Genomic DNA, 14,640 nt, shown 5'->3' on the forward strand with positions numbered 1-14,640 from the left:
AACCTGCCTCCCATTTTATTCAGTCATCCCTCTGCTGACTGAGATAAATCTGTATCTGATTGCCTCCTTTAGAGAGGCTCATCAGAAATGCAAAAGAATACAACCGTTTGTCTCTTATCTACCTGTGACCTGAAAGTCCCCTCTCAGTTTGCAGTTGTCCTGCCTTCACCTGGAGTTGTCCCACCTTCACCTGGATTTGTCCCACCTTTCTGGACTGAACTGAACAAGTGTACATCTTACACATATTGATTGATATCTCAGGTGTCTCTAAAATGTATAAAACCAAGCTGTGCCCCTGCCATCTTGGGCACAGGTTGTCAGGACTGCCTGAGGCAGTGTCACAGACAGGCATCCACAGCCTTTGCAAAATACACTTTCCCAATTAACTGAGACCTTTCTCTAGATATTCCGGGTTTGCATAAGGAGGAATAAGAAGATGCAGAGTGGGAACAAGGCAGCCTTAGGCTAAGGAGGCTTCTTGGAAGCTCTGCTAAAGTGGGGTCTTACCCTTAGCTATGGTCTAGAGCCCCCTGGGGAGCTTTTACCATGCCTGGGCCCCACCCTAGATGTTCTGATTTGATTGGTCTGGGGTGGGGCCTGGGAAATGGCACTTTTAGGGACTCTTCAAGTGATTCTAATTTATATCTGGATTTTAGAACCACCATATTCTATCCTCACCATTTGCTGGTTCCGGAAAAAAATCTTTACCCTAGTGTCTAATAAGAAGTTAAAATATAGGCACCTATTTAAAATGTCAAAATTGAAAATGCAGAGGGGGTATCTGGAATTGAATCGGGGTCCTAGCGGTCTGCAGTTCAAAGCACTCTCCCTTGAGCTATACCCCCTCCTGCTGTTGTGGGGATCAATTAATGTCTTTGACTTGTAGGATCACACCCTGATGACCAGTAACCTGTGACCCGCCACTTCTCAATGGAAGCTCCCAGGAGCTGCCAGGCCTACCTCACTGAAAACTCATTGACCTTGTATATAACAGGAGGCAATCTCCTTCCTCAAATACCCCGGAGCCTGTGTCTTCCCTGCCTTGAGTCCTTGGCTGGGGACAGCAGCCTGGAAAAGCACTGCTACTGGCTGCTAGAGTGGCCCTCAGAGTCAGCGTCCAGCGCCTGTCATGGTGGGCACCTACAAGAGAAACTCCGTGTGACCGAGGTGTCTGTTCTAACACACCTAATGACAGAGTTGGGCCTCTCCTCTCCCAGTTTTCCAACACAAATACAATCTAGGACAGAGGATGATTCTTCCAACTTCACTTTTTCAATTAATGTTAATGGAGAATGATAGAGAAGGAGCAACTCCAAGAAATAGTGAGAAGTCAGTAGCTGCGTGATTTCAGAATCCCCTAAAGCCTTAAAAGGGCCAACCTTAACATAGTTTTGAGGACCAAAATGTGTTGCTAGAGAACAACCCCACTTGACTTGGTTTTTTTTAAGTGACGGTATTTTCCTGTCATCCAGGCTGGAGTACAGTGAAACAAATAGAGCTCACTTCAACCTCCCAAGTAGCTGGGACCACAGGTGTGTGCCACCATACCCAGCTAATATGTTTTTATTTTTTTGTAGAGATGAAGTCTCACTCTGTGGCCCAGGCTGATCTCAAACTCCTAGCCTCAAGCGATCCTCCTGCCTTGGCCTCCCAAAGTGCTGGGATGACAGGCATGAGCCACTGTGTCCAGCCTCCCACGTGACCTTTTCTGATGGCAGACAGAGCCCTGTCCCATCTAGAAGGAACACTTGGAGTAACACTTGAGTTAGCACCTTTTCGCCTCAGCTGCGCTGAGGCCCCTTTTCTGCTCTTCTCACAGGAGCTGGTAAACTTTCTCTTCTGCAAACTGCCTTTTCCTCCTACTGGAATTTTCTCCTTTACCCACAGGCCTTTGCCTTGTATTTTTGGCAACCTTCTTAGAAGTCAACAAGCAGCTCCTGGCTCAAGAGCCTGGGGAAACACTGGCTTCCGCAGTGATGTCTATGATAACGTTAAAATCCTCTGGCTTTCCTTTTTGGCAGTAGGGTGGACTGCCAAGGAACATGCAAAGGATTGATGAGCCTGCAAGAGCACAGAACGCCCTGCTGGCAGGGCTGGGCAGCAGCCTGAGTACAGGAAATCTGGGACATCTCTGGATTCTGGTGGCCCAGATGTCAGTAGTACAATGATAAATAGGCATTTCTAGGAAGAAGTCTTAGGCCCCACACATGGTGAGAGATCACGAATGAGACTGCCTTGCAGAAAGACAGGCTACAAAAAAAAGGGTTGAGCTCTTAAGGAAGGAGTGAAGAGAAAACAGGAAAAAGAAAACCAGTCCCGAGAATCCCTAGCCGCGGACCGACTGACTGGGGTTTAGAGGACCCTAAATTGACAGTCTTTGTTGGATCTGAAAAACCACAGGCAACTTATTTCAAGTTGGAGTTGGGAGTGTAGTGCCATAGGCTCCTGGCCAAATGAAACTCCTCCCCAGACTGCATCAGGTACCAAACTTCAAAGAATTCCCATCGATAGAGTTTGGACAGATACAAGCCTGGGAGAAGTAGTGCTGCGTGGATACCAGTGGTGTGGATTGTGAAGCCAGACAGTCTGGGTTCGAGGCCTGCCTCTGCTAGAAGGCCTTGGGCAGGTCACTGCCCCTCGCTTTCTTCAGCTGTGTCACCTGCGAAATGGGGGTATTAAGAGTGTATACTTGATGGATTGTTTGTAGATTAAATAAGTTAATCCATATAAAGCACCTAACACAGGACTGGCACATAATAAATTCTGTATAGTGTTTGCTGAACAGATAAAAAGTTTGCAGAGAAATCAGCCAACATTCATGAGAGCCGATAAACACAAGTAAGAGGATAAAAACCCACACGGCAGGACATGGTATCTATTGCACATAACTGATGAAGGACTTTTACCCAAAGTACATAAAGAATTGAACAAGACAATTAAAAAATAGGCAACTTAGTAGAAGAATGACAAAGAGACTTGAGCAGTTACTTTATACATTTGGACATCCAAGCGACCAATAAGCCTATGAAAAGATGCCCAAACCTCATGAGTCTAGAAAGATGTAAATTAAACCACAGTGAACTATTGCTGGAATTGTTGCTAGGATGGTTAAAATGAAAGGGACTGATGGAAGTCAGTGATGGTATGTTGAGTCGTAGTAACTCTCATCCCCTGCCAGTGGCAGTGTTGTTTGCTATAACCGCTTTAGAAAACCATCTGACATTACTGGCTAAAGTTGAAAATAGAAACACCCTCTTCCTCAATAGTTCTATTCCTAGATAGCAGACATCAGAGAGTGTATGTGTACATGCAAGAATGTCCATAGCAGCATTTCTTTTGATAGTCCCAAACTGGAAACAACTTAAGTGTCCATGAACAGTAGGATAGGTACATAAATCATGGTCTAGTCATACAATGGAATCCTAAACAGAGTTTTAAAAAGAATAAAGAGGCCGGGCATGGTGGCTCACGCCTGTAATCCCAGCACTTTGGGAGGCCGAGGCAGATGGATCATGAGGTCAGAAGTTCAAGACCAGCCTGGCCAAGATGGTGAAACCCCATCTCTACGAAAAATACAAAAATTAGCCAGGCATGGTAGTGCATGCCTGTAGTCCCAGCTTGGTGGGGGAAGGTGGGTGCTGAGGCAGAGAACTGCTTGAATTCGGGAGGCAGAGTTTGCAGTGAGTGGAGATTCCACCACTGCACTCCAGCCTGGGCAAGAGAGTGAGACTCTGTCTCAAAAAAAGAAGAAGAACAAAGTACCACTACAGTGGTAAAACACGGATAAATCTTATAGACATAAGATTGGATGAAGGAAGGCAGATTCAAATGGGTAAGTACAATTCCATGTATATAAAATCAAGAACAAGCAAAACTAGTCCATCGTGATAGAATAGTGTTACCTTTTGGGGAGAGGGCAATTGGGAAGGGGAACCAGGGGACCCTCTGAGGTGCTGGAAATTTCCTATATCTTGATTCAGGAGGTAGGTACATACGTGTGCATGTGTACAAATTAATTGAGTGCTACATTGAAGATTTCTGAAATACAACTGTGAGTTATATTTTAATTAAAAGTAAATAAAAAGGAAGGCATTGATAGTTTTCATTTCTGGAATGTCTTAGTTGATTTATTTGGAAAATACATTTGGTGATTTTTCATAGCCTTTTGCTCCTCAATTCAGTTTCCATTTCTCTTTTATTTAAGAACATTTTTGTCTTGCATTCAGTTTTCAATTGAAAGCTTTCAACATCCCACCATTAAATAATATTTCTTTTTATATTTTAGGTAGACACCTCGTAGCATATTAAGGAGGTAGAATATTTGTCCTATTTTGCCAAGAATTTTTAAAAATCGTGAAGGTGTGTCGAAATTGATTGGATGTTTTTCTTCATCTATTTTGATGTTGTAATTTTTCTCCTTTAGTCTCTTGTCTTAGTTTGGATTTCTTTAGAAGTAGACCCTGAAACTAGAATTTAAGAGCAAGTAGTTTCTTTGGGAGATAAGTTCAAGCAACACCAGTAGGGAGTGGTAAGTCAGAGAAAGAAAAGAAGCCAATAAAAGGTGATGCCCGTCTACATAACAGATGGAGAGAAGTTCTCTGAAAGAAAATGATATTTATTTAGGGAATGAGCTTTGGCAATGGGAATACAGGTGTCACAGTAAACTGTGTGTTTGTGGAGGTTGTGGTAAAGGAAAGTTTTTAAAGGCAAAATGAGAAGGATTATATAAATTGTTTTGGAGAAACAATTCTTGGTTACAGCAGTCAGTAACAAGGGTGGCAACAGTCCAAGGTTTGTCAGGCTTTTGCTGTGTGTATGTCCTTGCAGAAGTATTTTTTGTAAGTGTGTAAGGTTGCAATGGCCTCTGGTCAAAGTTGTGGGTTTTACAGAGTCTTTTGTGATAGTTCTTGTCATCAGGAATTCATATATAAGAACCCTACCTTCATGGTCTTCCCTGGCTCCCTTTGTTGGGTTTTAACATAAGTGACTCCATTTTCATTCTGACGACTTTCACAGTGGGATATTGGGGCAAGTTACCATCATAGGCAACTGGAACTTAATACTGTTAGGGACTTTGTAAGAATGTACCACATGCTTTAGGTATCCGCTCCAAAAGAACAAGGCAACTGGTGTGTTTATTTATCTACTCCCATCAGTCATTGGTTGAGGGTTGCTTTTGAAGGCTGGGTGCAAATTCTTTGGTCCTCTTAGCCTGTCATATGTTTGGGCAGCCTGAGAATGCCCTCAGACATAAAGTTACAGGTGCTGACAGTTGAAATTGGGGCCTGCATGCACAAAAATGATAAGTTCTGAAGGAATATCAGTGGAGCACCAACAGCATTTCCTATATCCTATAGTGTGATGAATTACATTAATAGATTTTTCTAATGTTAAGCCAACCTTACATTCTCAAATGATCTTAATTTGGTTATTATGTGTTATTCTTTATGTAATACTGAATTTGATTTATTAATACTTTTGCTTATGTTTTTAAAGTGGATTCTATGTTAATATGTGAGATTGTCCTGTTTTCTTATATTGTCTGTTATTTCTATTTTTATTTTATTTTATTGAGACAGTCTTATTCTGTCACCAGACTGAAGTGCAGTGGCACAATCACAGATCACTGCAACCTTTGCCTCCTGAGTGCAAGCAATTCCCCTGCCTCAGCCTCCTGAGTAGCTGGGACTACAGGTGTGCACCACCATGCCTGGCTAATTTTTTTTATTTTAGTAGAGATGGGGTTTCACCATGGCTAGGATGGTTTCGATCTCCTGACCTGGTGATCTGCCCACCTAAGCCTCCCAAAGTGCTGGGATTACAGGCACGAGCCACCATGCCCAGCCATCTTTGTTATTTTTTATAACAAGTTTAACTAGCCTCATAAAATGAGTTGGGAAAGGTACCACTGTTTTTAGTTTTCTGTTCTCCAGAAGTGTCTGTGTAAGACTTGCATTATTTCTTTCTGAAGTGTTTGGTATAACAAGTGTTGAAACTATCTGTGCCTGGAAGTTTTTTGTTATTTTTTAAATGACAAAATGTTTCAATATGAATTCAAGTTCCTTAGTAGTTCTATGATTAGTCATAATTTCTGTTTCTTCTTGTGTCAATTTTGTTAAAATTAAGCCAGATGTCGAGGACAAATACCGCTAGTATAAGCATAAAATAAGATTTATTTGGGAAAATTGCACACAGTGCATCTCTCTGTATTTCAAGGAGACATGTTATTGAGCTGGACACAGTTAGACACACTGTAGCAAGTACTCCAGAAGAGGCATTCTGTCTCTGTGCCACATCTATATTTGCAGGGATGTTTGGAGGGAGCACTTACAGTAGAAGCGTCTTGGTAAAAGAATCAGCCTTGCTGGTAGACAGGAGAATGTAGAGTATTGCCACCCATGGCTTATGAGGTTGGCATAATGGCACCTGTATCAGCTAAAAAATTGTATTTTTTTTCTTCAAACCAGCTTGGTTCTACCAAACTAACTGAAGTGGATTAATAAGGAGGGAGAGAGAGCCAAGACCATCAAGTAGACAAAGAATTTCTCTCTTCATGTAAGTTTTATTTTTCTAGAAATTTTTCCACATAATGCAAATATTATATTTTGTTGGCATAAAGTTTGTCATAAAATCATCTTACAATCTTTTTATTTGGGGGAAACTATAATAATGTACCCTTTTCTCTCCTGATATTGGGTATTAGTGTTACTTTGTCAATCTTGTCTGCGTTCCTACTTTTATTGTTTGTTTCAAAGAACAATTTTAGCTTTATCGACCCTTTCTCTTGTTTGTTTTCTACTTAATTAATTTGTGCTTCCATTAATTAATTTATTACTTTCTCCTTTATTTTTTCCTTGGGTTTATTTTACTATTATTTTTATGCCTTTGGGAGAGATACTTAATTTTTAATTTTAACCTTTTTTAAAAAATAATACTCTCTTTACATAAGATAGTATTATTTAGGTAGGCCATAAATTGCCCTCTAAGTACTCTAGAGCTGCAACTGATAAAGTTCAATATCCACTATTATTATTTAGTTCAAAATATTTTCTAATTCCTACTACAATTTATTCTTTGACCCATGGGTTATTTAGAAGTAGAATTCTTAGTTTCTAAACATGAAGATTTTCTAATATTTGTTGGATTTGCTAGTGATTTGATGTTATTAATTTCTAGCTTAATTTTAGTCAGCAAACATGCTCTTGATGATTTCAATACTTTGGAGTTTGTTAAGACTGGCTTTGTGATTCAGTGTACAATTCATATTTGTGTGTGTGCCACATGTGCTTGAAAAAAATGCATGTTCTGCAGTTAAGTGCAAGATTCTTTACGTGTTAATCAGGTCAGGTTTGTTAGTCATGTTGTCCAAATCTGTGTCCTTTTGATACTGTGTGTGCTTGTTTACAAATTCACAAGGGTTTTTAAGATCTCTCACGTGAAAGATCCAGTGGAGGTTTGTCCATTTGTCTTTTTCAGTTTTGTTAATTTCCGCTTATTATATTTTGAGGCTAGGTTATTAGGTATACCAAATTTAGAATTACTATATGTTTCTGGTGAATTCGAACTATCAATACAAAATAACTCTCTTTATCCCTGGTAATGTTTCAGGTGTCAAAAACTATTTTGTCTGGTATTAATATAGCTACATCATATATAGTTGTCATAGATACAGACACCTTTTTCTGTTCTTTTATTTTTAACATTTCTATATCCTCTCTCGTGAGCAAGATACAGGTTTTTTTTAATCCAGTGAAATATTTTGTGTTTTAAATGGGGAATTTAATGATTTATATTCCATGTTTATGCTGGTAACACTTTTGATTAAATTTCCTATCTTCTTTGTCTGGCAAGTTCTAGTTTCTGTTTATCTCCTTTACCGTCTTCTTTTGGAGACTATATATAGAGATCCTCACAGTTTAGAGGTGAGAGTCCCACCGCAGCCAAGCCTGGGATGAAGTGGTAAAAATCTCCCAAGTGTCCCCTGAGCAAATGGATTCCTCCACTGAGAGGATCACCCAAAACATGGTAACGTGTGACTGACGGGAGGTAGAACTGGGCTGTACACAAGGAAACCAGTAACCTGGTCTACTCCTGGGAGTGAGCTAGACACCTTGGGCCAGGATCTGCATAGAATTAAAACACGAAGAGCTGGAGAGTAAAATCATTGGCACTTTCCCTGTGGCCACTTAGGCAGGGTCAAGTGTGTCTGGGGACATCAGTCTTCTCAGTGCCCATTGAGAGGTGGACTCCAGAGGGGAGCAGCTCCGGATCCCAGCTCCAACAGAACAACACCCTCCTCTTTGCACTGTTCAGGTCCCTCTGCTCAGACTGCAGGTTCAGCAGCAGCCTGCTGTCTCCCCACACTCTGTCCTTGCAATGTGTTACCTCTGCTTTACAGAGAGAATCGAAGCAGCCAGACCTCAGCTCCTCGGCTTCCCACCCTACCACAAAGACATCTCTCTTCAGCTGTTATCAGCCCCTTTCCTTCTGCCTCAGGGAAAACATTCTCCTCTTTTCTTCCAAAGCAAAGCACCCATCTGTACTCTTGTCCCTGTAACTGAATTGATTGAATTCTTTCTCAGTCTTGTTCCTTCCCCCACCCAAAGCATGCCCAGTCTCTACCCTAAGTTAGGTTGTACTGGCCACTTTCCACTGAAGCTACTGCCATATTTCTCTCTGGAACAAAGGAATGTTTATTTCCCAACTCTTCTTTCTCACATTTTCCTCATCCCTTACATCTGCTGAGTCACCAAGTCCTATATATTTTATTTTGAAAGTTTCTCTGGATTTCCTTTTTCTCCTCTTCATTCCTTTTCTTACTCTGTGTCACTGGTCAAGGTATTTAACTGTATATGCTTCATTTTCTTCTTCTTAAACAGGGATAAGTTTCTTAGGACAAATATCATAACATGATAAACTGCCTAGTATGCTATTAGCACATAGTAGGGGTTCAGAAAATAACACCAGTTCCTGTCCTTGTCTTTTGGCTAACTCCAAACCATTTTCTGTATTGTCTCCTAAATGATCTCCTGAAACAAATGGCCTGAACTGGTGGCTTCATTTTAGGGCACAGGACTCTCTGTGGCCCACAGAACAAACTCAGAATTCTAGTGGGCACAGTGGCTCACACCTATAATCCCAGCACTTTGGAGATCGAGGCGGGCAAATCATCTGAGGTCAGTAGTTCAAAACCAACCTGGCCAACATGATGAAACACCATCTCTACTAAAGATACAAAAAATTGGCGGGTATGGTGGTGCACAGCTATGATCCCAGCTACTCAGGAGGCTGATGCAGGAGAACCACTTGAACCCAGGAGACGGAAGTTGCAGTGAGTTGAGATCGCACTGCTGAGCTCCAGCCTGGGTGACAGCAAGACTCCATCTCAAAAAAAGAACACTGCAGAACCTCTGTCTCCCTTGTTGGAGTAGCTGAGCCAGGCTTTTGGCCTACAGGGTTGAAGCAAGGGTGTGAGTGAGCTCTGGTGTGGGAGAAACTGATTCTCCAGGGGAAAATATCTGCCCTACATGGAAGTGCTGGATGCTGTGATGTTTCTTCCTTGGTCTGGCCACCACTCCAGTGCACAAACTGCTGCTGTGGGAAGGAAGCAGGGGGATGATCACTTGGGGTACCATTCGCTGTCTGTTTCTGGGTGTCTGCCGTAGTACAGCTACCTGGTCTGCCCTGGAAAACCCCAGAAGCATTCTGCATCAGAGCCTCCACCTTCTATTTGAGAATCCAATAGAGTTGGAGAAATTACATATATAGGGGGAGAGGGAGCTGGATACCAAGAATATGAGGGATACCTATGGAACTGGTGCAGGAAGAGAGGGGAAGAAGTTATCCAACCCAAGAAGGTTGCAGCTGGGTTGGCCTGACCTGTAGCTTCCAGTTCAAGGGAAAATCGTAGGTGGAATGGATGAAAAGAAAGTGGAATATGACCAACAGCTTCTGTGAAGAACATAACAGCTTGTATGAACAGAAAAAGTGCAGTAGGGGGCACCCAGATTTGAACTGGGGACCTCTTGATCTGCAGTCAAATGCTCTACCCCTGAGCTATACCCCCTCCTTGTTGTAGGTGTCTAATAAGCACCTTTCATGTTGGTAGTCACACCCAGCAGTCCTGCAACACACTGGAAGTTCCTACTTACTTCTAGAGAGTAAGACTAGCAGCTGATTCTAACACAGACTCACCCCAGAAAAGTCTATCCCCAATTCCCAAACCCTAGCCTTTGCTCACATGCCTGCATGTCTCCCCCTTTTCCCTCAGTCTGTGGTGACAGCAGCAGCTGGGAGGAGCGTTTCCATTTACTGCTGGAACAGCGTTTAGGTCTACATGTCTGATTTCTTCTTGTTTACACTACAAAATAGCAGTTTGGTGACACGAATTGAGACACATGCAATACCGACATCTGAAGTTATCTCTCAGTCTGGAATGTTTGCATTAAATCCAGTTCATGAAACGGTTAGGGATGTTCTTAGGCCCTGACTTGGAGTTGTCCTGGGAAGCATCATGGAGACAACATAGCATGAGGACCACATAGCTCCTTCAGGTTTTGGCCAGAAAACTCTGCTCCTAGTGTAGAAAGCTCTACCCTGAACTACACCTCCATCCCCAGTGCATGACTGTTGTTAACCTTACATATATATATTTTTTTATCTAAGTATCTTGTACAACTATTTTTGAAAGTCAAATACTGCTTTTAAAGCTTATAATAAAAGAAACCTCAATCCTTTGTATTTCCCTCTTGCCACCCAGAGGCAGCCACCCTCCACCCTTTTGGCTGTTCTAGTCTGTTTGCCTCTATAATTTTAAGTAATATAAATATGTCATAATATACTATGTATAATTGATCAAATTTAGATATCATTAGCTGACTTATTTTTGTAAATGAGGATTATAACTCATGTGCCTTCTTCTCTTCTGTTTTCTAATTTCTTTACTGTGTATCTCAACTTTTTAGATAAAATACTATATATTTACCCTTTGTTCAATTTTATCTTCTATGTTTTAATTATTATGATGTCAGTAGTTTTTATGGCCAAACTATATAACCCTAAGCTGAACTAAGAGTTCTGATAGAATTTTTTGTTTTTCCTCAAGTTAATGATAGCCTCACATTTTCAACTGCCCAGTTTTCTTGGAACATCTATGATTTTCCACAGCCTTTCATTGCTCCATGAAATGCTTGTCAAAACCACATTGTAAAAGCTGTTAGATAATTAACGTCTCCACTTCCTGTTTTCCAGTAGCTCTGCAGCTTCCTGCTGTGTTTGCTCTGGTTGCCCTGGAGAGCCTGCTGCACAGCCCATGCTCTGGGACTTCCTCCACCCTCAACGGGACATTCTCTCCATCTCTGTCTCCTGTGTGCGAGTCTCTTCTTCCTGGTTCCAAGTCTCAAATGTTTCTTAATTTACTTCCTCATTTTGGCAGAGGATGTCCTCCAGTTGTTTTCTGGGAATGGTGAGTAGAGGTGAATTTTTTTAAGACTTTGCATGCCTCAAAATGTCCATAATTCTACTTACACACCTGATTAGCAGTCTGGGTAGACATAGATTTCTAGTTTCAACTTATAATCCTTCATATTGTGAAGGATTTTTCCTGTTGTCTTCTAGTGTCTAGTATTGCTTTTGAAGAGTCAGGTGCCATTGTGATCCTCTATCTTTTGTCTATCAACTGTTTCTTTCAGTTTTGAAGCCTTGACGATCTTCCCTTTTGTCCTGATATTCTGTAATCACACTATGATGTATTTGATGAGGATAATTTTTTATTCATTGTGCTGGGCATTTGGAGAATCTTTTCTAATGGATAGCCAAGTCCTTTCATTATGTGTAATCTTCTTGTATAATCTCCTGTCCATCATGTTCTCTTTTTGGGACTTTTATTAGTGTGTTTGTGTTTGTGTGTTTGTTTGTTTGTTTGTTTGTTTTGAGACAGGGTGTTGCTCACCATAACCTTGAACTCCTGACCTCAAGTGATCTTCCCATCTTAGCCTCCTGAATGGCTAGGCTTACAGACGTACCCCACCATGACAAACTAATTTTTTTTCTTTGTAGAAACAGGGATCTAAACTGTCCAGGCTGGTCTTGAACTCCTGGCCTCAAGTGATCCTCCTACCTGGGCTTCCCGAAGTGCAGGGATTATACACATGAGCCACTGCACCAAGCCTACTAGTTGTTTTTCACACATCTTGGATTTAACCTCTAATTTTATTATTTTTATCTCTCTTACTATCTTTTCCTTTGTCTTTTTGTTTTATTTTACTTTCTGGGAAAGTGCCTCAACTTTATTTTTCAAACTTTCTATTTAATTTTTTATATCCTCTATCCTTTTTTCTTAATTTCTAAGCATTATCTGTTCTATAATTGACCCTTTTTATGTGTCTTGTTTAACAGATGGAATACTTTCCCATATCTCTGTCAGGATATTGATTCATTTCTTTGACGTTTTCCTCTCTTCCCAGCTAATATACAAGTGAACAAGTGACCTGCAGTTCTGCCTGCACAGGGATAATAAGCAGTCAGATTCTCTCTTTTCAAGATGCTTAACATAACAGATGCCAAGAAAGGGGAAAGGAGCTGACAGCAGAGGGGGAAGCTGAAAAGACATACAAAGAACGGCCATAAAAGGTATGAGTATGTTGAGTGATGAGTGATCAGAAACTACGAGTGATGTGGTACAGGTGTTTGTAGAAGAACAGGAAAGCCGTTGATCAGGTTGGCTATCAGTGAGGTCCTGTTAGAGAAGGGGCGGTGTAGGCCTGAGTCCTAAAGCTTTGTTAGTGATGTCAGAAGTCATAGTCCCGGCTTCAAAGGCCTCAGTTGTCTGATTATTTCTGGATCCCCATGAAAAGCCCATGACTCCTGTTTTATTCTCACTGCACACCCCTGCCTGTGATGACCCTGAGACACTCCATGCCTTGTAACCCAGTGACAATATCATCAGGGTGGGAGCTGGCTGGCTGCTCAGATGCCCCGCAAGCAGAGTCTCATCATAAGCACCATGTTTAGGTCTCACCTTTCTGCAATGTTTGAATTTCACCCAAAGCCACAGTTTCAAAAAAATGAACATTTCACAACTCTAGATCTTCCCAATTACAGGACTGTTCACACTTCCTAATCAGAGCTCCCTTCCCACATTAGGACAGGCAGGGGGTCTCCAGCAAGGCCAGCGTTAGGGTGGAGGTGGCTGTGCAGCCCCTGGGGTATTTGCTGCTCTAGGCCAGAGCACCCTGCCTCTGCCTGCCCAGCAGCAGAGCCTCTCTCCAGGGATTATTCAGGTCCTGCTGGGAGGAACAAACACCAAGTCACTGGACCTTTCCCCTTCAGATATGTTTGAAGGACTTCCTAAGTCCCCGTCAGCAACACATGTACAAACTGTCTCTTGGAGAAGGTACCTTCTACAGAGAGGCATGCCCATCAGATTCTCAGAAGGTGAGCTGATTTTCAAATTACAGTAGCTCCCTAGGTACCAGAAGAGCCCAAGTGAGATCTGATGAAGTGGTTCTAGCTTCTCTATCCACCTGCCCTCCAAGGAGCTGAAGACTTCAGGCTGAGGAGGGCCGGCTGAAATGGCCGGAAGACGGGACTGAAAGGGAAGCAAGGCTTGGCCTCTTAGCAGGGGAGCAGACCTGGTAGTAAGCCGAAGCCACTCTAGGTGTGAAGAAAGAGCCGCAGGCAAGAAGAGCGTGGGGCTCAGCTCCCAGAGTCAGAGATACTGCTTGGCCAGCCCAGGTGCGAGTGCTAGGGTACAGTAGCTGAGTGCAGATCAGAAGGCCTTGCTTCCAGTCCAAGCACCCTTCGTCTGGGCTTGCATTTAATCAGCAAAGACGGTTCTGCACTTCGCAGTTCTTTGACCCAGGAAGCCTGGTCCTGAATCTGTAAAGTCTGTAAATAAAACTAATAACTTTGAACGTCACAGGTTTGAATTGGGGGTCCACTTAACACAGAGATGGTCTTCTGCCTTTGCTGCCCCAAGACAGCAAGTCCATCCCCACCTCTTCCTCTTCTTCTTCAGCCCACTCCATGAAGATGACAAAGAATAGGACCTCTATGATGATCCACTTCCACTTATTCTATAGTAAATACATTTTCCCTTCCTTATGATTTTCTTAATAACATCTTCTTTTCTCTGGCTTTATTGTAGGAATACAGTGTATAACACATAGAACATACAAAATATGTGTCCATTGACTGTTTATGTTATCAGGAAGGCTTCCAGTCATCAGTAGGCTATTAGTAGTTATGTTTCGGGGGAGTCAAAAGTTATATCTGGATTTTTGACTGCAAGTTGGTAGGGGGGAGGGATGTCAACACCCCTAACTCCCTCATTGCACAAGGGTCACATGTATGCACTGTGGAGCCTTAATGAAGCCCACTTCAGCCTTGGCAAGTGCCTCATCCCAAGCTCCCGTTTCTCCCTCTTGGCCCTACCCACATGGGCCCTTATCCCTCACCATCATTCAAATCTCATCTCCCGTTGTAAAGTCCAGATGAATGCAGCTTCCAGAAGTTACCTCAAAAAGAAGCTTTTATATGTCTTGGGCCCTCAAAAAAATAAGAGTTAATTAAATTGCCCAGTGCTCCTCTAAAGGAGAAGGGCAGTCATCTTGGGGACGATGCACTGTTTTCCCACCAGGC

General features: G+C 42.2%; 1 protein-coding gene and 1 non-coding gene across 2 annotated transcripts in view; one reads left to right on the top strand and one right to left on the bottom strand.

The window, feature by feature from the left end:
- Positions 1 to 14,640, top strand: part of LOC105711040 (zinc finger protein 746) — a 47,154-nt gene that overhangs the window by 18,579 nt on the left and 13,935 nt on the right. The window contains 4 exon segments of the mRNA XM_064372341.1: positions 11,251 to 11,355; positions 11,358 to 11,387; positions 11,390 to 11,464; positions 12,465 to 12,630. Coding sequence (XP_064228411.1) covers positions 11,251 to 11,355; positions 11,358 to 11,387; positions 11,390 to 11,464; positions 12,465 to 12,487 — 233 coding nt within the window. The 3' untranslated portion in view covers positions 12,488 to 12,630.
- On the bottom strand, positions 9,995 to 10,066 carry TRNAC-GCA (transfer RNA cysteine (anticodon GCA)). The gene has a single exon. It is a non-coding gene; the product is annotated as a tRNA-Cys (tRNA).

The sequence above is a fragment of the Aotus nancymaae genome, unplaced genomic scaffold (genome assembly GCF_030222135.1).
Source record: "Aotus nancymaae isolate 86718 unplaced genomic scaffold, 86718_ANA_hifiasm-v0.15.2.pri h1tg000002l, whole genome shotgun sequence".
Lineage (NCBI taxonomy): Eukaryota > Metazoa > Chordata > Mammalia > Primates > Aotidae > Aotus > Aotus nancymaae.